Source organism: Cnephaeus nilssonii (genome assembly GCF_951640355.1).
Source record: "Cnephaeus nilssonii genome assembly, chromosome: 18".
Classification (NCBI taxonomy): domain Eukaryota; kingdom Metazoa; phylum Chordata; class Mammalia; order Chiroptera; family Vespertilionidae; genus Cnephaeus; species Cnephaeus nilssonii.
Genome location: NC_137089.1, coordinates 52,940,617 through 52,967,860, shown reverse-complemented (window position 1 = coordinate 52,967,860; position 27,244 = coordinate 52,940,617). Strand labels below are relative to the sequence as shown.

Here is a 27,244-nt window from a genome sequence, read left to right as displayed (position 1 = left end):
GTATTTTGTATCTGTTGGGAATACAAAAGTGAAAAAATCTGACTAATTTTTTGCACTCTGCACTTTAATGAAAAATAAATAAACACAAAGAAATAGAATATTTCACAACTGAGAAACCCACAGTATAACATGGAGCCGGTGGCGCGGGCAGGGACAGCACGGATTGGATGCTCCAGACGCCGTCCTGACGGCCGCTGAGCAGCCTCTCCCTGAGCGGAAGCAGTAGCCGGTCCTCTGAGACTTGGGGACCGACAGCGCAGGCACAGGCCTGGGTGGGGGGCGGGCAGGCCACTGTGCAGCCAGGTGTGGCCGTGGGAGAGGTGTGGAGGGGACCCTGGCTGCAGGGGAACCCACGAGCGCGTTTCCCGGGGAGTGAAGGTGGGCTCGTCTGCGCCTGGAGAGGGGGCCGTGGTGGGATAAGGGCAGGGGCTGTTGTAACCTCAGCAGGAGTGGTGGCCGGGGAGGTGGCACGCTGGGCACACTCGCTGTGGCTCTTGCAGGGCCACTGTCTGCTCCCCGGGCCCCGGGCCCGGGCGGTTCTTGTTCTGGGCACCATTGCTCGGGTTCCCATTTCACCTTGTTCTGCTGGGAAGATGCTGCGCCTTTTCTTGTGTGGACATGAGGGCTCACCGCTGAGGAGCACACACCGAGGAGGTGGCTCCTGAGAGCACGGGCGGGGGGGGGAGAGCAGGGGGTCTCTGGCACGTCCTGTCTCAAAACACTGACTTTGAGGGCTGTTCCTCGTCCGGCGCTGCCTGCGTCTTCTCCAGAGCCGATCTCTCCCACACCTGGCGCAGGGCCCACTGCCCTGCCGACGTGCACTTAGGTCTGACCGCTGGGAGCCCGCTCACCCCACTTCTGTCTGCGGGCCGGCCTGGCGCCCAGTCTTCTTTGGCCCTCCTGTGTCAGAGCCGTGGTGTGTGATCCTCTCATCAGTTTTGTTCAGCTGTCTGTTCTCTTTCCAGTTTTTATTAGACTTCCTCTTCCAGGTCCTGGGGTTGAAACGGACCCAGTGCTGGGCTGGGTCTCTGGAACTGGCGGCTGGGGCCCGACCACTGGGCAGTCCCTGCCGCGCTGGCTGAGTCAGTGCCCCGCGCCCTCCCCCACCTGCCAGCCACCGTCTGCAGCCAAGGTCATCCCGAAGTGTTTATACCCATGCAGACTTTCAGAATGATCATTGGGAGGAAAAATATTTGTTATCCTAACGTTGGTTTCTCTTTCCGTACGGTTTTTTGTGTATAAGTAGTTTTTTATCTCTAAAATGTGAGCAACAAAAGATGGAGTGTGTCCTATTTTATTTTCGTCAGTCCCCGCGGCCCCCTGTGTGCGCTGGGCTCTCCTTGTCCTCGGAGTCATGTGGCCTGTTCATTGCCTTTGCAGCTAATGGAGAGTCATCCTCGCAGGCACCGGCCCCACCGGAGGACACGCCTGCCCCGGGGCAGGCGGGGGGCCCTGAGGACAGTGCCCGGGCCTCCCCTTGCCCTGGACCCACTGGTGAGGAGGCCCCGGGTCCAGAAGCGCCGCTGCCCTCCGAGCGCAATGGCGGCGTCCTCCCAGATGGCGATGGCGATGGTGATGGCGCGGCACCCGGGGCCGGGACCTGCAACCTGGACGCTGCGGCCTCTGCCGCTGGAAGCAGCTCGGCCTCGGAAGCAGCCAAGTTGCGGCAGCCAGGTGGGAGCGTGGACCCCGGGAGGAGCGCCAGCCCAGAAAGCCTGCCCTCAGGGTACGTCCCGGGGATGGCTCTGCAGGGGTGAGTCCGGCTGTTCGTGTGTGCAGGGCGAGCGCCTGGCGGGTCAGAGACGCAGCCCCCTCCCCGAAGTGTGGGCAGAGGGCGGAGGAGCAGCTGTGTCGCCTGGCTGCCCTCCTGACCCTCTGCTTGGAGTCCCTTTTCCTGAGCGTGACCGTGGCTACCCCAGCGCGGCCTCGTCCCTGCAGCCTCTGCGGTCCGCCCCTGCACCCCAGCTCCAGAACAAGCAGCCTTTCCTCTGAATCCTGAGTTGGGGGGGCACCCAGCACTGACGGTGGTCAGCTCCAGACCCGTTCTCACGGCTGCTCCGTGGTTTTGGATCCTCTGCATCTCCCACGGCATGACTGCGGGGAAGAGTCTGCCTCCACCTGGTGTCTCCCTCCCGGGTCGTTACAGCTGCTCTTAGGGCTGCTTGGCTCGGAGGCTCTAGCATGAACGGGTCCATGCCTCTGTTTGTGAGAATCTGGGGCCAGAGGCTAGAAAGGGGCAAGCAGGTCTCAGCTGCTCCGAGCGGCATCGCCTGCTCAGAGGCCACGTGCAAAGCTGGAGGCGGCCCCTGAGTTCTGTCCAGCGCGCCGTGGGGGCGGCCCCTGAGTTCTGTCCAGTGCACCGCGGGGGCGGCCCCTGAGTTCTGTCCAGTGCACCGCGGAGGCGACCGCCGGGCTCGCCAAGTTTCTGCCCATGTCCTTCCTTGGCAGCCCCAGGACCATGTTCTCCAAAACCAGGCAGAGGAGTCCCCACAGTTAATGAGGACAAGGAGGAGGGGCGGGAGGCAGGCCTGCTCCTGGCTCAGCTGCCAGGAGGGTCTCCAGAGTCACATGAGGAAGGGCCCTGCCCGCCTGTGTGTGCGGCAGCTGGGAGGAGGGCGAGTGTTAGAGTGTGAGCGCGTGTGTGTGCCTGTGCACTCGTCAGGGAGCAGCGTCAGTAAGTGTGGGCGCTGCATGGGGAAATCAGCGAGGCCTCCCTAATCAAAAAGAAATCAAACTTAACTGGATCCTTGTGTTTAAGACAAAAATACTTTCTATTCTTTCGATTGAAAATAAGCGTGTTCAACTCAGGAATGCCAGGTCTTTATTTTGTACTAGAAGCCCGATGCACAAAGATTCGTGCTACAATGGGCTTTCCTTTCCCTGGCTGCCGGCACCGCCTTCCCACTCCGGCCCAGCCCCTTTCCGCTCAGGCCCTGGAGCCGCCTCTTTCTGCTCCGGCCCCTCCTTCCCACGCTGCCAGAGGCCCTGAGAGACCGGGGGTGGGGCAGAACGCCAGGCAAGCCTCCCGCCCCGTCACTCGGTGGCTGAGTATGCAAATTAACCGCCATCTTTGTGGGGTTAATTTGCACATCACTCCTGATTGGCTGGTGGCGTAGCGGAAGTACGGTCAATTTACATGTTTGTCTATTATTAGGTAAGATGTTTAAAATGTTTCTTCTATAGCATTACGGAAAGACGAGAGGAAGAAGCAGGGAGCACAGAGGAGAGCGTGAGATGGGGAGTAGAGTCTCGAGTGGAACAGGGAAGACACAGTGGGGTGTCTGCAGACTTTCCGGCTCCCCCCAGGCCAGAGCGGGACAGCTGTGCCCAGAGGCGACCCTGGTGCCCTGGGAGGGAGGCCTGCAGGGAGCAGGGCCCCGCCTTCTGCAGGCGGCACCTGCTGGCAGCTTTCAGATGCGTGGTTTTGAAATCGCAGGCAAAACTGGCTGTCACTTCCATGACATTTGTGCCTCGGGCTTGCTATTAGACTGAAAGTTCCTCTGCCCTTGATTAAATGTCTCCTCTGATGATTTGGAACTCTGTCTATCAGTGTCTTTTTAAAAACATTTCATATTCTGCCCTAGCCGGTTTGGCTCAGTGGATAGAGCACCAGCTTGTGGACTGAAGGGTCGATTCTGGTCAAGGGCACATGCCTGGGTTGTGGGCTCCATCCCCAGTAGGGGGCATGTAGGAGGCAGCCAATCAATGATTCTCATCATTGATGTTTCTATCTCTCTCTCCCTCTCCCTTCCTCTCTGAAATCAATAAAAATATATACCTAAAAAGTAAATAAAAAATAATAAAAATAAAAACATTACATATTCTGTCTTCTTCTGACTGTACTTATAGTGTTAACTAGAAGCCCGGTGCACGAAATTCGTGCACGGCAGGGGGTTGTCCCTCAGCCCAGCCTGTACCCTCTCCAATCTGGGACTCCTGGTGGGATCGGGCCTAAACGGGCAGTCGGACATCCCTCTCACAATCCAGGACTGCTAGCTCCCAACTGCTTGCCTGCCTGCCTTCCTGATTGCCCCTAACTGCTTCTGCCTGCCAGCCTGATCACCGCCTAACCACTCCGCTGCCAGCCTGATTGATGCCTAACTGCTCCCCTGCCAGCCTGTTTGCCCCTAACTTCCCTTCTCTGCCAGCCTGGTCACCCCTAACTGCCCTATCCTGCAGGGTTGATCACCTCCAACTGCCCTCCCTTGTAAGCCTGGTCCCTCTCAACTGCCCTCCCTTGCAGGCCTGGTCCCTCACAACTGCCCTCCCTTGCAGGCCGGGTGCCTCCCAACTGCCCTCTCCTGCTGGCCATCTTGTGGTGGCCATCTTGTGTCCACATGGGGGCAGGATCTTTGACCACATGGGGGCAGCTATATTGTGTGTTGCAGTGATGATCAATCTGTATATTATTCTTTTATTAGATAGGATAGAGGCCTGGTGCACGGGTGGGGGCCAGCTGGTTTGCCCTGAAGGGTGTCACAGATAAGGGTGGGGGTTCCCTTGGGGTGTGGGGCGGCCTGAGCGAGGGGCCTGTGGTGGTTTGCAGGCCGGCCACGCCCCCTGGCAACCCAAGGGGAGGCCCTGGTATCTGGAATTTATTTTCCTTCTACAATTGAAACTTTGTAGCCTGGAGCGGAGCCAAGCCTGGGACTCCGGCAGCCATTTCTGTGGCAGTTAATTCACCTTCTACAATTGAAACTTTGTAGCCTTAAGCGGGTGGGCCCGGCCAGGATGTGCGGAAAGCTTTGCTTCCCCTGTTGCCGCCGGCAACCCTGGCCTGCTCTTTCAAGCTCCATTCTGCCGCCATTTGTTTCAATTTGTTTACCTTCTATAACTGAAACTTTGTAGCTTGAGTGGAGGCTTAGGCCTGCAACGGCTATGGAAAGCTTGGCTTGCTCTGTTACCTGGGAAACCTTGCTCTCTGTGGCTGTAGCCATCTTGGATTGGGGTTAATTTGCATACTCGCCCAGATTGGCTGGTGGGTGTGGCTTGGCTGGTGGGCGTGGCTTATGTAGCGGAGTGATGGTTAATTTGCATATTACCATTTTATTAGAGAGGATGAGAAAGGAAAAATGTAAGAACTTCAGAAAAGCACTAATGAGAAAAGAAATAACAATATGATATATATTTCGACTTTTAAAGTGAAACCTGTAATTTCTTGGTTATAACGGGGAGTCATGTTTCAGATTGTCTCATTTGTTGTCTCTTACTTACATTTTTGCGTTTTTTAAAGGTGGGAGCAGAGGAAAGACCCTCACGGGAGAACCTATTACGTGGATCATAACACTCGAACGACCACGTGGGAGAGGCCACAGCCTTTACCCCCAGGGTAAGGTGGCAGCTTACCGTCTCCAGGTGTTGTTCACACACCTGCCTTCACGTTTACTTCCTGCGACAGAACTTGACTCTCATTCTGCAAATTGTTTCCTTTCATTGGCTTGAAGGGCTTCCTACGAGATTGTCAAACACTGGCACGAGTTACTGAGGGTCCGATGTCAGTCCCTGCCTAACGGTTTAAGGAATGTTCTCGTAGATAACATTGATCCGAACTCCGTTACTCGTGGGGTTTACTGGCAGGTAGAGGTGTGGCTCCCAGTGATGGCCCAGAGGTGGTCACAGTGCCTGCATCACGTGGGGTGGGCATCCTAGACATTTCTGTCGCCCCGTCCCCAAAGGCCATTCACACTCATGCCCCCGTCCTTGGTTTTCTGTCTCATCTCGTGAGCACGCCGCCCGCTAGCCAGCTCGGGTGCTAGTCAGTGCCCACACTTGGCCTGCAGCCTGCGTTTCCCCTCCTCGTCTTCGCTGCTGGGAGCTCTGTCCACCAGCACAAAGCGCATCCCCGTCCCAAAAGCTCACGGCCAGCAGTGCTCTTTGTGTGAGACTGGTTGCTGCGAGGATTCGAGATCGTCCTGTAATTAGTGCCCACAGCGGGTTGCAGGTGACCTGGGGACGGGTGTGTCCAGGTGTGCAGATGGGGAAGGGCATTCTCATCTGAGGGACCAGGAGGGAGTGCACATGGCTCCATGCGGGTCCCTGGAAGGAGCGTCGGGGTGTCGGACACTGAGGCTGGAATTGGACGGGTTCGTGCTGAGCTGCACCTGAGAGCTTGGTAGGTGGAAGGCATGTCTGCAGCGCACGCAGGTCGGTGCAGGTCGGTGGGCCGAGAGCCCCCAAAAGCCTGGCGTTCACGTCCTGCTGTGGCGGTGGCCGTGGGCGGTTGCCAGGTGCAGTCAGCACTCAGTAGGTGAGCGCTTCCCAGAAAAGGGCCTAGATCCCAGGACAGTTCGGTCCGTGGCCCCTTTTTGAGGCCGTGCTTAGAAATCACGGGAGGTGTTTATCTAAAATAAGTAGCACGTTACATGTCAGTAGTTTCTCTGAGGAATATCGTTTACATTGCTTTAAAGTTACTTCATCATGGCTTGGACTTGATCGTTACATCATTTGTATTAAATGACTGCTTCCCAGTTCTTCTGCTGAGAGGCTCTGTCTGTTTTCATTGTTGCTGTCCTGGGGTAGCTGGGAGAGAAGAGTGGACGACCGGGGCCGGGTGTACTACGTGGACCACAACACCAGGACCACCACGTGGCAGCGGCCGACCCTGGAGTCCGTGCGGGACTTCGAGCAGTGGCAGTCTCAGCGCAGCCAGCTGCAGGGCGCCCTGCAGCAGTTCAACCAGCGCTACCTCTACTCGGTGAGCAGCCCAGGCCGCCGCCCGCCCTCCTACCTCCTTCCATTCTACCCCCTTCCCTCCTGCCATCTTCTCTTCTGCCCAGTTAGAGGGCACTTAGGATTCGACCTTTACAAAGTGTTTCTGATACATAACCACTTTGAGCCATTTTTTAAAAATCCCAGCTTACTAACATAACTTACAGACTCAGTGTTTGTCTTTCTTCAGTGGTAGCTTCATAAATGCAATCTATATATATAAAAGCCTAAGTGACCACCGCAACCAAAACAACTAAATGGACAAACGAACAGGCTGCATAGGGTGACCAGGTCGGCAAGGAGGTTAGTGAGGGATGACCAAATGACTGAACAGAGGGCTGCGTGGGCGATCAGGCCGGCAGGGCGGGCAGTGAGGGGTGACCAAACAACTGAACAGCAAGCTGTGTGGGGAGACCAGGCTGGCGGGGGGCAGTTGGGGGTGACCAGGCCGGCAGAGGGAGGTAGTTAGGAGTGACCAGGCTGGTGGGTTGGACAGTTAGGGGTGACCAGGCCAGCAGGGGGGTTAGTTAGGGGCAACCAGGCCAGCAGGCATGGTCAGTTAGGGGTGATCAGGCCAACGGGGGGGGGGGCAGTTGGGGCGAGCAGGCCAGCAGGGGGGCAGTGAGGGGTGATCAGGCCAGCAGGCAGAGGCAGTTAGGGGTGATCAGGCTGGCAGGGGGGGGCAGTTAGGGGCAATCAGGCAGGCAGGCAGGTGAGTGGTTAGGAGCCAGCGGTCCAGGATTGTGAGAGGGATGTCCGACTCCCAGGGATCGGGCCGAAACCGGCAGTTGGACATCCCCCAAGGGGTCTCGGATTGGAGAAGGTGCAGGCTGGGCTGAGGGGAATTTTGTGTACTGGGCCTCTAGTTTCTTCGTAAAATACTATGTCTTTACAAATTCCCAGCCTTTTGCCTTTCCTTATGATCATTTTGCTGGCTTTAAATAAGAGCATGGAGCTCCTGGTTTCACTCAAGGCCAGCCTCGCCCTACGCGAGCTCCTCTGGTCCATCGCCAGGTTCTGAAACAGCCCTGGGCTCTCGCTGGCCCACCAGAGATATTCCTGGGGTCGGGGATACTTTTGTCCCCAAACTCGAATGTACCTGAAAATTTGGTGATTTATTTATTGCCATAAGCAAACATTCATAAGAGTAAAAAAATAAACTAAAAAATCTTTGTTAAATGGGTTTGGTCATAGGAAGTAGAAAATGTAAATTTAAAGTACTGGGCATCTCTAGATAGTGTTTTGAGGCAACTTAAACACCAAATCTAGAGGCTGGTGATGGACAGGAAGTAGGAAAGACTGGACGGAAAACTGGGCTGTCAGCCTCCAGCCTCGTCCAGAGCCGACCCGGCTGTGCAGGGCCGCTCTCCTGGGCTCTGGAGCCGGGGCGTGGGCCACTCCTGCCACCGCAGCGGGCCTGGGACGGTCGGGTGTGTGCTGACGTGTCGTCTGACTGTAGGAACCAGAGGTGGTGTGTGTGTGTGTGTGTGTGTGTGTGTGTGTGTGCGCGCGTTTGGTGGCACTCGGTGTCACAGGAGCACCAGGGGGCAGGCTGCCTCAGGTAACAGGTGTCACCAGAACTGCGCCCCTGCCCGTGACAGGCCCAGGAACGGACGGAGACTGGCTGTCCGAGTACAACGCCAAGTCTGTCTCTTCGTGCCATCCATTCCGGCTCTGTGCCGTGGCTCCTCCCTCCCTACCAAGTCCTGCTCCTCCCCCTTCGCTCCTCCCCCCATGGAGTCCCTGCTCCTCCCCCCTGGCTCCCCTCCCATGGGGTCCCTGCTCCTTCCCCCTGACTCCTTCCCCCTATGGAGTTCTGCTCCTCACCCCTGGCTCCTCCCCCCATGGAGTCCTGCTCCTCACCCCTGGCTCCTCCCCCCATGGAGTCCTGCTCTTCCCCCTAGCTCCTCCCCCCCATGGAGTCCTGCTCCTCACCCTGGCTCCTCCCCATGGAGTCCTACTCCTCACCCCTGGCTCCTCCCCCCATGGAGTCCTGCTCTTCCCCCTAGCTCCTCCCCCCCATGGAGTCCTGCTCCTCACCCTGGCTCCTCCCCATGGAGTCCTACTCCTCACCCCTGGCTCCTCCCCCCATGGAGTCCTGCTCTTCCCCCTAGCTCCTCCCCCCCCCCATGGAGTCCTGCTCCTCACCCTGGCTCCTCCCCATGGAGTCCTGCTCCTCACCCCTGGCTCCTCCCCCCCATGGAGTCCTGCTCCTCACCCCTGGCTCCTCCCCCCCCATGGGGTCCTGCTCCTCACCCTGGCTCCTCCCCATGGAGTCTTGCTCCTCACCCTGGCTCCTCCCCCCCATGGAGTCCTGTTTCTCACCCCTGGCTCCTCCCCATGGAGTCCTACTCCTCACCCCTGGCTCCTCCCCCCCATGGAGTCCTGTTTCTCACCCCTGGCTCCTCCCCATGGAGTCCTGCTCCTCACCCCTGGCTCCTCCCCCCATGGAGTCCTGCTCTTCCCCCTAGCTCCTCCCCCCTCCTTGGAGTCCTGCTCCTCACCCCTGGCTCCCTGCTCCTCACCTTCATCCTGTGTCACTGCTGCCCTAGGCCTTACTTCCCCAGTCGAGGAAGGAGGACAGAAGGACTGGGAGGGCCACAATGTGGAAGGGAGATGACTCTCTAGCAAGCGCTCGCTCTTTTACGTGGAAGGGAGGCTCTCGGCGGCCTTTGCCCACCCCTCCTTGGCCAGTGGGCATCCCACCATCCCTGCTGCTCGGGGCCGGGATGGAGAGCTCGGAGCTGAGAGGGGCACCGAGCACATGTGGCAGCGCCTGCTTGGAGCGCCCGCGTGTTTACCAGGACGCTCGCGCCGTCACTGGGAAACGGCTTCTCCGGTCACGATTCCATGTTTGTCCTCCATTTCAAACTGACGGTGGCTGTTCACGTTTGCTGTAGAACACGTTTCTGGCTGTCCTGAGGGGGAAGCGTAAGTGCGTCCTGTTTGTGAGAGTCTGTGAGAGAGAACGTTCGGGGAGTTTGTTTGCACAGTGATGACACCGGGGCCTGCTGGGCCTTGTTTGAAAGATAACTGGCAGTCGGTCTGTTTTTTAACAAACCCTACGGCCCTGGTGCGCCGTCTCCTCCGGTGCCTCTGGCCACGGGAGGGCGGGGCACGCAGTGCGGAGTCCTGGAGGAAAGCCCGAGCCGGGAACCCCTAAGCCACGGCCTTTCAGCGCTCCGCGTCCTGCCTGGCTGCGGTCACGCCGTCCCGGCAGGCTTCGGGAAAGGGCTGAAACGTGGTCCCGCCAGTGCCTGGCCGTCTCCGCCTCTGGGTGAGGACCCTGCTGTCATTTCTCTCCCGCCAGGCTTCGGTGTTGGCTGCAGAAAGCGACCCGTACGGGCCTTTGCCGCCAGGCTGGGGTAAGCTAACGAGTTGTCGGTAAAAATATCTGCAAGGTGTCTATTGAAGTGGTCATTAAATGCTATGTTCACTCTGTTTTTAGAAAAAAGAGTAGATTCAACAGACAGAGTTTACTTCGTGAATCATAACACAAAAACCACGCAATGGGAAGACCCAAGAACTCAAGGGTACGTCGTATCCCAACCTGGCCTCCGTCCTCTGTGGCTAGAACCGGGTGACCCTTGACCCATACCCTCAGTGCCAGGAGGGTCGCCTGATGGTCCCTGTCTTTCAGCTTACAGAACGAAGAGCCCCTGCCAGAGGGCTGGGAGATCAGGTACACGCGGGAAGGCGTGCGGTACTTCGTGGACCATAACACCCGAACCACGACCTTCAAAGACCCACGCAACGGGAAGTCGTCTGTGTGAGTGACGGCCTCGGGCTCTTCCTGCTGTTTCCTCGGGGCGTAGGGCAGTCGCTGGCTCAGCCCCACCTCACCTTGGGACCAAGAACCCACCGAGCAGCGCCCCCATGTGGCTGTGCCCACGTCCTTCCTGCCGCACAGCAGCCACATTCCCACCAGCAGGCCGGCCTCCCTCTTCCAGGGGCAGGCGGGGCCCAGGAGCCCTGGCTCGGGCAGTCAGGCAGGCCGGGCTGGTTTCAGAACCAGGCAGTCTGTCCCCTGTCCCTGCCTCGTCAGTGCTGCGACCTCCACCTCGGGGGAGATGCTCAGCAGGACTGAGTCCTGCAGATGAGGCGTCTGAGAGGCAGGCGCCAGGCGCCTCCTTCCTCCTCCTGGGAGTGAGGGCTTCTCATCACCCAGAACAGGAGCCGCCATGACAGGCCTTTAGCAGATTCCTACCATCACAGGATTGTCTTCCCTCCTGTCCCTGCTCTTCTGCTGGGGGGCGCGCCCTCCTCCCGCTCTGTGCCCCGCAGCGCCCTCCTCCCGCCCGGTGCCCCGCAGCGCCCTCCTCCCGCCAAGTGCCCCGCAGAGCCCTCCTCCCACTCAGGTGCCCCGCAGCGCCCTCCTCCCGCCCGGTGCCCCGCAGCGCCCTCCTCCTGTGCCACAGCACCGGCTTTCTGGCTTTCCGCCTCTTCCAAGTTGTTCTCGTCAGCTCTGCCTTCTCCTGGATTAAAAACAAAACAAGACCCACAACTCCTCACCTTACACCCCACTCAGAAAACATTAGTTTTTATTGCTGCTCTTTCAAGGAAAAGGACCGGAAGTTGTCTCTGTATTGCTGCTGCTCATTTCGGTCTAGACCGACTCTGGGACGCCCCTGCCCCTGAACTTGCCGAGGGCGCCCTGCTGCCCGTGTGTCAGGCTGTGTCCTGTCTCAGGACTCCCAGAGCGCTTGGCCCAGCACGTGCCGTAGGCAGGAGCAGGTGGGACTGAACGTCCCGGGTCCCTGCGCCACCCTGGCCTCCAGTCCTCCGCTGGCTCTGGCCTCTCCCCTCCTAACGGCGGAGGCCGCACTCCTCCTCTCGCTGCCTCTCCCACTGCCCTGCTTCCCAAAAGCGCGTGTGCTGACGCCTCACACACCTCCACCTCACTCTGCGTTTTGCTGCCTCTGCTCAGCTGCTGCCACATTCCCGTAGCGCCTGTCCTCCGGGGGTGCTGACTGCGCCGCATCGGGGTGTGGGCCGGCACCTCGGAGTCCGGAGTCCTCTGTCCTTCCCTGACCCTCCGTCCGTCGCACCTGCAGCTCTGCTCCCAGACCCCCTCAGGCCACCGCACGCAGCTGCCCTGCGACACCTGAGCCCTCTGTCCCCGCAGCCGTGCCTTGTGTCTGGGGTCAGAGGCTTCTCAGCAGGAGACGCTCGGCTCCCTCCTGCCCTTCCCAGCCGGCAGGGCCCCCGCCCCCCAGAAACACGCACGCAGCTCCTCGTCCCCTGTCAGCTCCACGGGAGCGGCCCTGTGTGCTCAGCGCCCGGCGCGCCCCCTGTCCAGGAGGGGCCGGCGCGCCTGCTTCTCATCCATGTGCAGAGTGAACGCCCTTGAACCCGGCTGCGCGAGGGCTCCCTCTGTCCCAAGTGCCCCCTCGGGCAGGCGGCGAAAGCTCTGTGTGCTGGTCTCAGGCTCACAGGACAGGAGAGCCAGGCGCGGCCCTGCCTGCGGCCGCTCGCCCTCGCTCCCTGGCCCCTGAGCCGCCCGGCCCGGGCTCCCATCTGGCTGGGCTTAGCGTCTGTTTTCGTCTCGGCTCTGGGTTCAGATGCAGAATTGCCCCCTGTCCCTCTGTCCGGGTCCTCTGTCCCTCAGGGTTAAGGTCACCAGTCTGCGTGGGTGTGGGTGTTGCACTAACCGCGTCTCTGCAGAGCCCGGTCCCAGCGCGGTCTCGGTCCGTGTGCGGTCGGGGTCCTGCCGCCTGAGCCTCTGCGGGCCCAGCAAGCTCACGGGGGGGCGGGGGGGGGCCCTGTGCCTCCTGCCGCGCTGACGCCGCCGCTCTCCCTCCAGAACCAAAGGCGGCCCTCAGATCGCCTACGAGCGCAGCTTTCGGTGGAAGCTGGCCCACTTCCGGTACCTGTGCCAGGTACGCGGGCTGAGGGTCCCCGCCGGGCGGTTCGGTCCTCCGCGCAGCGCTCTTCCGAGCTCACGGGGCGCCGCGGTGTTTTTGTTTTTGTTTTTGTTTTTAGTCCAATGCGCTCCCCAGTCACGTAAAGATCAACGTGTCCCGGCAGACGCTGTTCGAAGATTCCTTCCAGCAGGTAAGGCTCCGTCGGAAGCCCCAGCAGGCCTGGCCTGACCCTGTGGGACAGCGGCTTAGACACCGCCATGCAAAAGGCAGCTGGCAGGGGCATTTCACTGGCCCCTCGCACCCTCCGCCGGCCGGGCCGGGCGCGGGCTGACAGCCACTCCTGCCGCGGGCGAGGTGGCAGGGGGCGCCTGGGCGGTTCTGGAACGAGGGGCAGTTGACACTTAGCGGAGACCTCACTCGCCAGCCAAGGTCTCGGTCATCCTACCCAGTTAAAGTGGACGAGGTGAAGCTCCGCAGTCGTTTGCATACGCCTGTCCTAACCGCGTGAACGCCGTGCTCCCTGCGGCGCTGGCTCCTGCCGGTGGGCGGCACTGCCCCTGGGGGCCGGGGCCGGGGCCGGGGCGGCCGGCGCGGACACAGCAGGTGCGCAGCCAGCACGTGGTGGGCGGGGAAGTGGGTAACGTGTCTGCTCCACACATTTACGGGTGAAGCCGTGTCTTGACAGCTCTCTTTCTGTGGTGACGTGGAGAGCTCCTCACGTAAGTCCGTCCTGTCCCCACCTCCTGCCAGGACCCGGGCCTGGGCGTCAGGTGCCTCCCCCGCGCTCTGACCGCCCGCTGTGCGGGGCAGGCTCTCCCGCAGCTGCCCCAGCCGGGACCCGCTCAGCAGAGGCGGAGGGGAGTGTGCCTCCGAGCGCAGCGGCTGCCTGTGCTCTGGGCTCGCCGGGGACGGGCGTGGCCTGTCGGATGTGCAGCCGCGGCTCGGGTTCTGACGTGGGACGGAGCTCACCGCTCTACAGAAGGAAAGCCTATTCCCTGGGGCCCGGATCGGAAGCCAGCAGGGGTCACGCAGGCGGCTGGCGGCTGGCGGTGGTCAGGAAGACTCGCCGAGGTGCATGTGTCTCACGCCCTCCTGCTCCAGCCGCCCTCCTCCTGGGAGGTGGAGTGGGCGCAGGACCTAGCAGGGGCTCGGCTTCTCCCTCAGTGGCTCCTCCCCTCCTACAGGCCAGGGGGGCTTGGGGGGTGAGGGAGGAAGAGTCTCCAGCCTTCAAGAGGCGCTGACCCAGGGTAGAGCACGGTCCGCGCGAGGGGCGGGGACACCGAGGGGAGAGCTGAGCCGCCCATAAGGAAGGGTGTTGCTTTGAAAATACAGATGAAATTTACGTTGCATTGTTTTGGGTTTTTTGTTTGTTTTTTAAATGTATTTTATCAATTTTTTACAGAGAGAGAGAGGAAGAGAGAGTTAGAAACATCAAATGAGAGAGAAACATCGATCAGCTGCCTCCTGCACACCTCCTACTGGGGATGTGCCCGCAACCAAGGTACATGCCCCTTGACTGGAACCGAACCTGGGACCCTTGAGTCTGCAGGCCGATGCTCTATCCCCGGAGCCAAAACAGTCAGGGCATGTTGCATTGTTTTTAGAAGAAACTTGTGCTACGTATTTGTGTTTCAATGTCTTGTTTCTTGTAGATTATGGCATTAAAACCCTATGACCTGAGGAGGCGACTCTATGTAATATTTAGAGGAGAAGAAGGACTTGATTATGGTGGTTTAGCGAGGTAAGCTAAAGCATCTGCTTTTAATAGTGTGTCTCCATTTATGCAATGGACGTGTTCTTGAAAAGCTGTGTTTTTAATAGCAATCCAGTATTATTTTAAAAATCAAAATTAAAATAGGTACACAGTTCTAAAGATAACCACGAGTATTGCTCTCTTGACCTCCTCATTTCTCCGCCACGTGTACACGTGTGTCTGTGTGTGCTGTGCAGGTGTTCGCTGTGTTTTACATTGTGGACACCTCTTCTCGTCCCTGTGGAGCCAGCTCTCTCCTGCAGCCTGCCCGTGCAGGCGCCGTCACTCACGGGGCAGCATGCAAGGCTGTCCCAGAGCGGCCGCTGGGGAGGCAGTCGGTTTGTTTGAGTTGTTAATCCGGTCGGAGTCCTGTTGAGGGTTCAGTTGTCCACACTCACTCACTGTCCTGTGAACAGGAGACACTTGGGAAGCTGTGGTTGAGAAATCCTTTCCGTGTTTTTCCCGCAGTTGCTTTGCGCACACCTAGTTTGACAGTAATTTAGTTTTTAGCAAAATACTTTCATGAAGTCTTTCCGAAGAATTAAACTTGCTCTCATAGAGACAACTCCCTTTCTGACCACATGTTCACGGGGCCAGGACCACCAGGCACAGCAGGGGGGGGGTATCAGCTTTGGTTGAATTAGCATATTTTCTCATTTTAAGGTTTTTTGAAAAAGAAACACTGCCTATGAGAGTAAGTGTCCGTATCACGTCTATTGTGTTTCCCGATGTCGGGAACGCTCAGACACTGAAGAGGAAGGCGCATCTCAGAAATGAAGTCGGGTGGTTTTTACAGCGTCAGACTTCACGGCATCGTCTGAGCCTCTACCTCAACTAGTTGGGTTTAGTTTGACGCTCTGACAGAGTTACTGCAGGCGTCAGCTCCTCTGAGCCAGACCCTCCTTACCCCACACTCCTTGTGTTGATGGCTGTGTTGCTTTGGCTCATTCAGAGTTCACAAGGTGGCTGCTCCCTGCGTGTCCAGAAGGTGTGTTCTGTTGCCTTGGTGCACAGACGGCAGCTTGGCCCGATGTAGATTGCTCGCATGAAGGCCGCGTGGGCGCGCCTCCTGTCCTCGGGCGTGGAGGTGAGGCTGCCACGCGGGCCCTCCGAGGACACGGTTTAGTCCTTGTCCTTGGCGGTCATTGATGTCATGGTTGCGGTTTTATAGATGAAGGTGGTTTCAGGAGCGTAGCGCAGGGACGTTTTCTCTGTTGTGTGCTTGAATCCTCTCCGGGTCCGTGTCCGTTTTCCTCAGGAACGCCAGTCCTGGGGGCGGGCGGGGGGGGTCTCCTCTGGCCTCGGCTCTTTCTCTGGTGCTTTCCCGTGTGTCTCGGTGCTCCCACCGGCCCTGCTGCCGCTGCTGCGGTGATTTCCTCCTCGGCTCTGCTGGCTGTCCGCGCTCACGGTTTTCCGCTCTGTGTCCTGTGTTGGCGGGAGGAGGGTGTGCTGTATGCAGCTCTAGCAAGTCTCCCTCTTCCCCTGTGCAGCCAGGCCGGTGCCAGGCGCCGGCCTCCGCGTGGAGGCCCTGTTCTCCAGCTGTGTTTGCTGACAGTGACATGCAGCAGCGGGACCTGGCTGCTCTGGGGCCCAGCCCTTCTCGGCTTGGCCCGGCCCCTCCCCCTCGGGGCTCAGCAGGAAGTCATGGGCAGGGTTGGTGAGGGGACTGGATTTAGCTGTAGGAAGTGGCTCCTATCACTTCTTAGCTGATTTTGTCTGGGACGCCTTCTCGATCCTAAAAACATTTGTCAACGGGCTGCCAGGCTGGGTCTAGCCTGCATCGGGGTAGCTCCCATTTTTATTTTAAATTTTAAAAATTGCTTGACAACATTAAGAAAATTACTAGATTATGCTTAAGAATCAAGATTTCAGGCTTCTTTTTTAAAAGCACTAGACCCGTGGTCTGACGTCCTCACGTGGCCTCGATTGGCTGAATCAGAGGCGCTGCGGGGATTATATTGGGCACTCTCGCCCGTGCCCGCTCTGCCTGTCAGAGGACTGGTTATCTGCCCAGAAATCATTGTTCTTTAAACTGATAAAACTTCGATGAGGGATACAGGGGGTGAGGGGGTTGTGGCCCCCTGTGCCCACTCACCAGCCACTGCGGTTGGAGCTGCTTTAGAAGAAATGGAGCTTACTTTGTCATATAAATTATTAATCTTTTATGTAGCTGCATCTCACCTATTAGACTCCTATAAATGAGGCAACATAGGCGGTAATAAGTTAGAGAATGCTTATCACATTTAAAGAGTCTGCCTTTAATCTTAGTTCCATTTTAATGCATCGGCAGTGAACTAAGTGCCCCGGGCAGCCAGGCTGCGATCAGGGTCGGCATAGGCCCTGCCCTGCACTGTGGAGTGAGGGTCACACAGGCTGTCCACGGAGGTGGCCTCCTGTCGGGGCAGGTCGTCTGCTGAAAAGAACTCCAAGCTGCTGAGAGTGGGCCTGAGCGGGCGGAGCTGGGCGGGCACCCGACGCCGCAGACGAGGGCGTGCAGGTGGCGGCTGGGCCCGTTCGCAGCGGCTGGCCGCACTGCATGCTGGGAGTGCTTCAGGCCCTCGTGCGGTGCACGCTGGCAGCGACTCGCCTTGTCTCCCCAGGGAATGGTTTTTCTTGCTCTCCCACGAAGTCCTGAACCCCATGTACTGCTTGTTCGAGTATGCGGGCAAGAACAACTACTGCCTGCAGATCAACCCCGCGTCCACCATCAACCCGGACCACCTCTCCTACTTCTGCTTCATCGGCCGCTTCATCGCCATGGTGAGCCTGCGCGGACTCAGTCGCTGAGACGCTGCTTCAGAGGCAGCAGACGGCATGTTGTGTCTGCTCATCCGAGCACGGCTTGTAGCACCGCCTTCAGGGCAGAGGGAGCGCAGGGCAGGGCTCCGGGTGCAGTTCTGACCCCGTGGCCTGGCTGGCGGCCTGGCCGGCGCCCAGCAGTGTGGGTGCGGTGGGAGCCCCGGCTGAGGGTGGGCAGGGGAGCGTCGGGATCCAGGGCACACAGTCTGGCCTCGATTTTGCTGCACAGACTTAGCTGCTGGGTCAAGAGCCTGTGGTTGGAGGCGGGGCACCAGGCAAGTGGGCGGCCTGTGGGGAGGAGGGAGGGTGTACCTGAGGCCCGTGTGACCCCTTGCATTCGGCTTCCTGAGGTGGCAGGGTCCTGGCAAGAGCAAGCCTGGGAGCTGGGGCATCAGATTCGGTTTGGTTTGCTGGGTTCAGACACCGGTGGACTCGGGTGAACAGGTAGCGGGAGACGATGGCAGGGAGGGACAGCGAGGGGAGGCCGCGTGCACAACCAGGGCGCAGGTGTGGCCGGTGGAAGCCCAAGGACCTGTGTCAGGGAGACGAGCTGAGAAGGAACCAGGAAGAGCGAGGAGGAGGGGCCGAGTCCCATGGGACTGGTGACAGGAAAGGAGAGGGAGGATCGTCCCCCGTCAGCGCTGAGGGCTGCGCGGCAGGTCGAGCAGGGCGCGTGGCGGCCAGTGAGCCCGCGAGAGAGCAGACGGGCCAGGAAACGTGCTGCGAGGGTCAGAGAGGCGGCGGTGCCAGGCTGATGTGGGGCCGAGAACGAGGGGCGCCAGCATCCCGCTGCTGCTGCTGACGGTGCAGAGAGGAGGAGAGGCCGCAGGGCTCGGAGCGCACAGGAGCCTTGCAGAGCTGGGCGTGACTGGGACCCTGGCGGAGGCTGTGTCCCAGGAGCAGGGCTCCCCCCCCGCGCCCCCCCCCCCCCCCGCCCAGCCCCGTGCGAGGCAGCGGTGGCGGGCCGTGCATGGCCCACAGGCTGTGGGCAGGACCCAGGCGCGTGCCAGGCACCATTCTGGCCTGTTCCCCCCGGCCCAGGCGGGAGGCTGAGCTGGGTTCCCAGGCGTGGGGTTTGAAGGTGTGGCGTCTAAGGTGAGAAAAGGGGGCAGTCCTGGGGCTCAGGGCCGGGCGGAGGTCGCTGCTGTGACTGCCACAGGTTCCGAGCCGGGTGCAGGCGGGGTGCGCCGGCCGAGGCGACTAAGGAGTCCCGGGGACCGCCCTGGCAGGTGCAGAGCGGGCTCGCTGAGGTCAAGTCCCAGCTCCCCGCGTGGTGCCGGGACCCGCAGGACCTGGGTCGGGTTCTGACCGGCTCTGAGCCCAGACAGCTGGGCCACAGCCACGTGCAGGGGCGCCGAGCGGGGAAGGCAGGACGTGCCGGGGAGCCCTGAGCCCCCGAGCACAGTGGGGGGAGCAGGGTCGGGGCGCCCTGGCTTAGAAAGTGCGTTGAGGGGGGGGCCTCGTCCCCCTCGGACGCTCGCAGGAGGGGCAGCTGAGCCGTGCAGCCTTGGCGCTCAGGGAGAGAGCCGTTGCAAACCTTCAGTAAGCGCTTTGTTTCCCGGCAGGCGCTTTTCCACGGGAAGTTCATTGACACCGGCTTCTCCTTACCCTTCTACAAGCGCATGCTGAGCAAAAAGCTGACCATTAAGGATCTGGAATCCATCGACCCTGAGTTCTATAACTCCCTCATCTGGATAAGGTTGGAGGGTTATCTCACTACGGCATTTTCTGGAAACCAGTTGGTCTGTCTTGTGAGTCAGAGTGTACGTATGTTCCCACCCAGAGACAACGACATTGAAGAATGTGGCTTAGAAATGTACTTTTCCGTGGACATGGAGATCCTGGGGAAAGTGACCTCGCATGACCTGAAGCTGGGCGGTGCCAGCATCCTGGTGACGGAGGACAACAAGGACGAGTACATCGGGTGAGGCTCCCACAACACCTGACTGTGCCGGCACTAACCCTGTCTGCACCCCGCTTTCCCGGGTCCTCAGGGAAGGGAGCACCCAGTCACCCCGTTTTCCTTCCCTCTCTCCGTGGCACCAGTAGGCACTCAGCTGGACTCGAGTTCCGCCCTGCAGTCACTCCCGCCTCCTGTGTCCCTCCCCACCGGAGAGCGAGGCTTTGGGGCGGGGGGAGGGGGGGGGTGACGTGGCCGCCCTGACTGACGAGCAGGGCTCATCTCCCGGGGCATCTCACCTGCCCTCGCTCTCTGTCCTGTCAGGTGCTCCCGTGCCGTTTCAGGCTGTCCTCCTGAACTCTGACCCCACAACTCCCCCTGCGCCACTCTCTCTCCTTGGTGCTGCCCTCCCTCCCGTGCCGCGTCCCACCGCGGCTTCTGTCCCAGCCTCTTCCTTCCAGCTGCTCAAGGCTCAGCTCCCGGCCCCGTGTTCTGTGCGAGGCCTCGCCGACCCCCGGGACCTGGTTCCATTCGCAGCCGGTGAACTTAGACTTTCCCAGGAACAACGGCCCCTGACTCTGCAGGCTGAGCCCACAGCCCGCCCGCCACGGCGGCCCTGCGGGCGCTCAGGCAGCCTGGGCAGGAGGCAGGCGACCCTGAGTGCGCACAGCAGCTGGCTTTCTTCGCTTCAAATCATGGACTATTATTCTACTCAAAGTTGTCACCATTTTTTAAATTAAAAACAGAAAGACTGGTAGCTCACATGCTGTACAAAAGCAGCTCACAGGCCGGATGGCCCGGCCCCTGCACCCTCCTGGCCCACGACCAGTGCTCTTCTCACTTCCCCTCTGCCGCCGCCTGGGCCTGCTGCGAGTCCCTCCTTCCAGACTCGGATTCTCGGTGTCTTCCTTTTAGATTCCTCATGTTTGGTTTTTCTTTCTCAATATATATTTTTATTTGTATTGATTTCAGAGAGGAAGGGAGAGACAGACACATCAGTGATGAGAGACAATCATTGATCAGCTGTCTTCTGCACGCCCCCACTGGGGATGGAGCCCACAACCGGGCATGTACCCTGATCGGGAATCAAACCGTGACCTCCTGGTTCATATGTTGATGCTTGGCCAGAGCCGCCTGCCTGGCCATTTTTGCTTTTTATAATTGTTTCCAAAATGGGATCATAGAATACACATTATTCTGTAGCTTGCTTTTTCTACCTCAGAGAGCTAGGTTAACTCGCTTTTTCCTAATCCTCACCCGGGGATAGGTTTTTATTGATTTGAGAGAGAAAGGGAGAGGGAGAGAGAAACATTGACCGACTGCCTCCTGTGTGTGCCCCGATGGGATCCAAACCACGACCTGGGCATGTGCCCTGACCAGGATCGAACCCGCAGCGTTGTGGTGCATGGGATGACGCTCATCTAACAGAGCCCCTGGCCAGGGCTGCCTCGCTTTCTGATCGCAAGGGAAGTCGTTGTCCACGCTGCATTCCTCGGTGTCACTCCGATCAGGTCCAGCTCGGGCCCCGGCAGGCCAGCGCGTAGGCGCAAGCCCAGCCCTGCTGCTCCGTCCCCCAGGGGAGCCTCCCCCGGGGAGTTCCTGGTCCAGGACTGGAATGGACTTGCCCTGGGCTCTCTTTGGACCCTGCGGTCGTTAAGGTGCTGTGCCCCCTCCTCCTGCCCCAGGTCACTCCCTTCCTCTGAGCGGGCATCCCCGGAGGCAACTGCTGTCCCTGTGCTTGGCCTCGGAGCATCACCGGAGCCCGTGGGTGCAGCTGGGCAGAGTTGGGGGCCTAGTCACGGAGGAAGGGAAGTTTGGAGGCAGCTGAAAGGTTGCCTTGGAAACGGGTCAGCCCTTCCTCCTGCAGGCAGGGGAGGTGAGAAGCGGGGCCACGCTGCTTCCTGCCCTGGGGGTGTGCTCCTCTCCTGCCTCCCTCCACGGCCCCTGCCTCCTCCAGGCTCTGTTCCTTCTTCCCTGTTCCTTCTTCCCTGTGTCCTCTGAACGTTCCGGACCCTCAGGCTCTCCGGGAAACCCACATGGAGCCCTTTCTAACGGACACGCCCGTCTGTCCAGCACGTGCCCTGCTGTCCCTGTGGAGGGCTGTCAGGAGGAGGGGCCTTCCTGTGGCCACACCTTGAATCCCCCCACCTCCCCCCCCATGCCGCCTGAAAAGCACCCTTTACAGCTGCACATGTGCTGGGCCTGATGTCCTCAAGTGGACGCGTGTTACCTCAAAAACTGCACATGAACACACTTGAGTGTAGACGGTGTATTTAGAAAAGGCAGCCTTCTCGAAGTGCTGGTCTAAGCCTCCCCGCCCCACAGTGGCCCGTCTGACCCGTCTCTCCGCAGCCTAATGACCGAGTGGCGCTTCTCGCGTGGCGTGCAGGAGCAGACGCAGGCCTTCCTGGACGGCTTCAACGAGGTGGTGCCCCTGCAGTGGCTGCAGTACTTCGATGAGAAGGAGCTGGAGGTGAGGCTCCGGGATTGCGTCCTAGGAAACGGGGAGGGCTGCTGGCTGCCACAGAAGCACGTCCACAGGTTCTAGGTCCTGCGGCACAACCGGACGCGCCTGCCCCAGAGGCGGACTGCTAGGGTCTCCGGCTCTCCCAGCTGACAGGGCCTGGACAGTCAGCAGCCAGACGCAAGGGGCCTCCCGGTGCAGCGTGTGCCTCGTGGGGGCCTCCTGAAGGCCTGGTTTAGGAGCGAGTTGCCCAACCGTCAGATTTTATTTATTTTTTATTGATTTCAGAGGGGGAGAGAGGGAGAGATACCTAGAAACATCAATGATGAGAAAGAATCATTGATCGGCTGCCTCAAGCCTGCAACCCAGGCATGTGCCCTTGACCAGAATCGAACCCGGGACCCTTCAGTCCCCAGGCCAATGCTCTGTCCACTGAGCCAAATGGCGAGGGCTGTAGGAGTTCTTTATATCAGCTGCATACCAGACTTTTGTCAGAATAACTTCTCCAATCAAGTATATTCCCACAGTTCTCTGTGCTATCCCCTGAGGCCTGTGTGTCTTCGAGCCTTTGCATTCTCTGTCGCTGGACTGCTGCTGTCAGGCACGCAGACCTCCCGCAGTCACTGTTCCAGTGGCCCTTTCTGTGAGGTATTCCTTACGCATCCTGTTTGAAAGAGGCACCCCCTTCTGTGTTCTCTGCATAGCCACACCACAGGACAGCTGTATTTGTTGTTTGCTGTCTTCTGTGTAAAGAATAGTACTGAACAAGATGACCCCAGCCATCCCATCTAATAATAGACAAATATGCAAATTGACCATACCTCCGCTACACCCAAGCCACGCCCATCAGCCAATCAGGGCGAGTATGCAAATAAACCGAACCAAGATGGCTACAGCCACCGAGAGCAAGATTTCCCAGGCAACAGAGGGAAACAAGCTTTCCGCCTGCCCTTGACAGGCCTAAGCCTCCACTCAAGCTACAAAGTTTCAATTATAGAAGGTAAACAGATTCAAACAGAATGGCGGCAGCCACGGAGCTGGAGAGACCAGGCCAGGGTTGCCCGTGGTAACGGAGAAAGCAAAGCTTTCCGCACACCCTGGCCGGGCTCAGGCCTCTGCTTAAGGCTACAAAGTTTCAATTATAGAAGGTGAATTAACTCAAACAGAAATGGCTGCTGGTGGAGCATGCAGGAGGCTTGGCTCCGCTCCAGGCTACAAAGTTTCAATTATAGAAGGTAAATAATTCCAGATACCAGTGCCTCCGGTTGGGTTGCCAGGGGGCGTGGCTGGCTTGCAAACCACCACAGGCCCCTTGCTCAGGCTGCCCCATGCCCCAAGGGAACCCTCACCCTTATCTGGGACACCCTTCAGGGCAAACCAGCTGGCCCCCACTCCTGCACCAGGCCTCTATCCTATCTAATGAAAGAGTAATATGCAGATTGACCACCACTCCAGCACACAATATGTCTGCCCCCATGTGGTCAAAGATCCTGCCCCCATGTGGACACAAGATGGCCACCACAAGATGGCCAGCAGGAGAGGGCAGTTGGGAGGCACCCGGCCTGCAAGGGAGAGAAGTTGGAGGCGATCAACCCTGCAGGGGAGGGCAGTTAGGGGTGATCGGGCCGGCAGAGGAGGGAAGTTGGGGGCAAACAGGCTGGCAGGGGAGCAGTTAGGCATCCATCAGGCTGGCAGCGGAGTGGTTAGGGGGTGATCAGGCTGGCAGGTAGAAGCGGTTAGGGGCAATCAGGAAGGCAGGCAGGCAAGCAGTTGGGAGCCAGCAGTCCTGGATTGTGAGAGGGATAACCAACTGCCCATTTAGGCCCGATCCCACTGGGATCGGGCCTAAATGGGCAGTCGGACATCCCTCGAGGGGTCCCAGATTGGAGAGGGTACAGGCTGGGCTGAGGGACAACCCCCCCCTCCGTGCACGAATTTCGTGCACCGGGCCTCTAGTCCTATATAATAAAGATGTAACGTGCAAATTGACCATCACTCTAACACACAAGATGGCCAGCAGGGGACGGCAGTTGTGGGAGACCAACAGGGGAGGGCAGTTAGGGATGACCAGGCCTGCAAGGGACAGTAGTTGGGGGCGATCAGGCTGGCAAGGGAGGACAGTTGGGGGCAACCAGGCTGGCAGGGGAGGACAGTTAGGGGCGACCAGGCCGGCAGGGGAGGGCAGTTAGGGGCAATCAGGCCGGCAGGGGAGCAGTTAGGTGTCAATCAGGCTGGCAGAGGAGTGGTTAGGGGGTGATCAGGCTGGCAGGCAGAAGCGATTGGGGCAATCAGGAAGGCAGGCAGGCAGGTGAGCAGTTGGGAGCCAGCAGTCCCAGATTGTGAGAGGGATGTCCCAGTTTGGAGAGGGTGCAGGCTTGGCTGAGGGACACACACACCAGTCCCCCCCCCCCCCCCCATCCAAGTGCACAAATTTCGTGCAGCGGGCCTCTAGTAAAGAATAAGTAAATACAGCCTGCTTAGGACTGCCGGATACATTCAGGGATGACAAGCCAAATTTCTGAGCCTAGTACCTAAAGAGGTTGATTTCATTCACGTAGTCACGGATCTCTTACCCAAAGCAAATCTCTGAGCGTGGTCCCCTCCAGACCTTCCCTAAATGGCCACACCAAGAGCAAGAAGGAACTTGAGTCCCACTTGCCCCCGAAAGAACTGTTGAATCTCAGCCAGCGGAGTCGTGTGGAGTTCATCTTGGCCAATGCTTTGCACAGGAAGGAAGTGACGATGTCTCATCCAAGACCCAACAAGGGTTAGGGACACAGCTGAAACTTGCACCCAGCCCTCACCTTCCGACCGGGGATCCTTTCAGCCCCCCCGGCCGGAAGTGACGGACAGACGGAGCCTCGGCTCTCCTTCACTTCCACTGACGGGCCTCGAGCTGGGAAGAAAGGCCTTCGGAAGGGCCAAGGATCAGATTTCAAAGCCATGAGTTCCTAGCCGCCTCAGCTGCACTTAGACCTGTTGGAAGCCTGCCGGCACATACTCAAACTACCAGCTCGGCCACTGGCTCGGTGTTCCGCGCTCACAGTAGTACACAGCAGACGGCCAGACTTCCATCCTGGGAAACCGACGCCCACTCACCACCTCCACACTCCCGCTCCCCAGCCCTAGCACCCTCTGCTTCCTAGTCTGCCGGCTCTTGCCGGCATAAATGAGTAACTGTGTGTTGAAGGAAATAAGAGCATACATTTTAAAAAATAAAGCAGAAATTTGTTAGAAACTCATCAGTAACTTGGGCCCTCGTTTAGGGTGTTTGCAGTAGAGGAGGTGCCCTTAGCCTAGCTGATTGTTTTCTTGAAGTTGCTCTGGTTCAGTAGCACGGAGAAGCTAGTGCAGATGCTGCGGGATAAAATGCCCGAGGCTGCGGGCGCGGAGCTGCGGCCTGACGGCGCCTCGCCCCCAGGTGATGCTGTGCGGCATGCAGGAGGTGGACCTGTCCGACTGGCAGCGCAACACCGTGTACCGGCACTACACCCGCAACAGCAAGCAGATCATCTGGTTTTGGCAGGTAACCGCTTTTACTTTCCTAGGACAGGCCTCGGGATGCCGCCTGGTGAAACAGGTTAAGCTGCAGCTTGCTTCAGACGTGACCGACGCGAACACGCGGCCAAGCTTGCTGGCCGTGTCCTGGGTGAGAATGAGTGCGTCTCCTTTAAGGAGTGTCATGGAGTGAGTCACAGATCCAGCAACTTCAGAGTCTCCTCCAGGTGCTGTGAGTGCAGGGGGAGGTGTGTTTTTATGAGACAGTCTGAGGGGACACTTGGGTGACACAGGTGACGTGTGCTCAGAGTTAGAGGGCCCACGGGGCAGGGGCCGCTTCCCCTCTGTCCAGTTCCGGGCGTCCACGTCCCACGTACTGATCTTGAGAATAGGCTTTTGTTTTGTGTGTCTTTCAAAATATAAAATGTCTGCGCCCGGGACAGACTTCACAGAGCCCCCGGCAGAGACTCGCCGAGCCCTGGCTGACTGGGCTGGTCCCCTGCTGTCTCCGGGAGCTTGTCTCACTACAGAAAGGCTGTCCTAAGGGCTGAATCCTTTGCAGACGTGACACTTCCAGAAATGGATCTGAGATCTGTTTTGTTGTGCAAAGTGGCACCTCCCAGAGCAGTTGTTGCAGCGTGACTGGCACCCTGGGGCAGAGTGACTGGTGCCCTGGGGCAGAGGTGACCCTGAGGGTGTGGGGAGGGGGCCGAGCACATAAACTAACCTGTCCCTTCTCAGCGCTCTGCCCTGGAGCCACTCCTCAGTGCAGGGGGGACGGACACTGGAGACACAGAGCCTGGGGGGAGGGTGGTGGTGGTGGCTCAAAGGACCCTCCCTGCAGAGGAGCCTCGGGGGATGGGAGCTCCCCTTGCCACCTGTGACCCCTGCCCTGAGTGCCAGGGGACCCTCCTCCTGTCCCTCAGCTTATCCCAGCCCTTCGGTTTGCACGTGTCTAAGCCTGAGGAGCTGAGCCCAGGCCTCCCTAAGGCCCGTGACTGGTACTGGGTGGGGCTGGTGTTGGGGACAGTGGCGAGGTTTACGCCAGAGTTGCTCACAGCGGTGCCTTATCTGACGAGTATGTCAGCCGCACAGCTGTGCACGGCCACGTACAGGCGGATTGGCACACGCTCAGCCCGCCTGAAAGACACGCACCTGCTCCCGCCGCCTCTGCTGAGACCAGCTCAGAGGTGGCCGCCCCTCGCTGCTGTGGATGGTGAACAGATCCCCTGGGAAGCGCGCTCTGGGTGTCCAGTCCGAAGGGCACCGGGGGAGCGGTGCTGGGAGGAAGCTGTTCGGGCCGGCAGGGCCTGGTTCAGAGGTTCCTCCTGTCCCTTCTGGCGCGGGAGGACACATCACTTTACCTCTGGGCCTTGTCTCCAGGCAAGTGCGGTGGGGAGGCTAAGGGAAGGACCGCCTCCCGGGATTGCGGGCTCACTCCCCAGCAGCACATGGCGCTGTGCGGCAGGACCCCCTCCGGAGGGCACAGCTGTGAGCGTCCTGTTCCTTCAGTGGGAAGCCTGGGTCCAGTGAGGATGATTCTAAGCTTCCACGCCTCTCTCTAGTGTCCCAGGCACAGCCCAGCCCTAATAAGCCGTAAATGCTGCAGCCGCTTTTATCACTTACCTTCTGAACCAACTTGAGTTAAATTTTCTTACTCTTGGGAGTTCATTTTTAAAAAATACTTTGAAATATATTTTTATTGATTTGGAGAGGGAGATAGAAACACCCATGAGAGAGAATCACTGATTGGCTGCCTCCTGCACACCCCACACTGGGGATGGAGCGTGCAACCAAGGATGCGTCCTGACCAGGAACCGAACCCTGACCTCCTAGTTCATAGGTCCACACTCAACCACTGAGTGACTGGCTGGGCTGGAAGTTCATTCTTAATTTTCTGGAAGCAATTCAGGAATAACTTTAAGTATCTACTATTTTCATTACTTAAGATAATCTGGAATTTACATTAACTTTGACCTGTTACAGTTTGTGAAGGAGACAGACAATGAGGTGAGGATGCGTCTGCTGCAGTTTGTCACGGGGACCTGCCGCCTGCCCCTGGGAGGCTTCGCCGAGCTCATGGGTGAGTGCCGCCCAGGGGTCGCTGTGGTCACAGGGCAGGGCGTGCGCCGGGTGGCGGAGGCAGGGCCTCTAGATCCTGGTCTTGTGCAGCTGCGACGCTTGCTGCCGTGCCCACTGCACTCGCTCCATCACCCGCATGACCACGTGACATGTTCTCTTAGGTAACTAGTTGTCAA

General features: G+C 59.0%; 1 protein-coding gene across 8 annotated transcripts in view; it reads left to right on the top strand.

Annotated features, from left to right (window-relative positions):
* The window catches only part of WWP1 (WW domain containing E3 ubiquitin protein ligase 1), an 89,323-nt gene that overhangs the window by 60,036 nt on the left and 2,043 nt on the right, over window positions 1–27,244 (top strand). For 6 of the 8 annotated variants that reach the window (XM_079796157.1, XM_079796159.1, XM_079796154.1 and 3 more), the window contains 15 exons: window positions 1,381–1,726; window positions 5,234–5,329; window positions 6,520–6,694; window positions 10,019–10,073; window positions 10,157–10,241; window positions 10,349–10,477; window positions 12,512–12,587; window positions 12,691–12,762; window positions 14,225–14,313; window positions 16,926–17,085; window positions 18,690–18,823; window positions 18,908–19,048; window positions 21,377–21,497; window positions 24,910–25,014; window positions 26,973–27,069. In XM_079796157.1, the coding sequence (XP_079652283.1) occupies window positions 1,381–1,726; window positions 5,234–5,329; window positions 6,520–6,694; window positions 10,019–10,073; window positions 10,157–10,241; window positions 10,349–10,477; window positions 12,512–12,587; window positions 12,691–12,762; window positions 14,225–14,313; window positions 16,926–17,085; window positions 18,690–18,823; window positions 18,908–19,048; window positions 21,377–21,497; window positions 24,910–25,014; window positions 26,973–27,069 (1,881 nt within the window). The remainder of the gene's footprint in view (window positions 1–1,380; window positions 1,727–5,233; window positions 5,330–6,519; window positions 6,695–10,018; window positions 10,074–10,156; window positions 10,242–10,348; window positions 10,478–12,511; window positions 12,588–12,690; window positions 12,763–14,224; window positions 14,314–16,925; window positions 17,086–18,689; window positions 18,824–18,907; window positions 19,049–21,376; window positions 21,498–24,909; window positions 25,015–26,972; window positions 27,070–27,244) is intronic. The other 2 variants (XM_079796160.1, XM_079796161.1) reach the window with 1 other exon arrangement.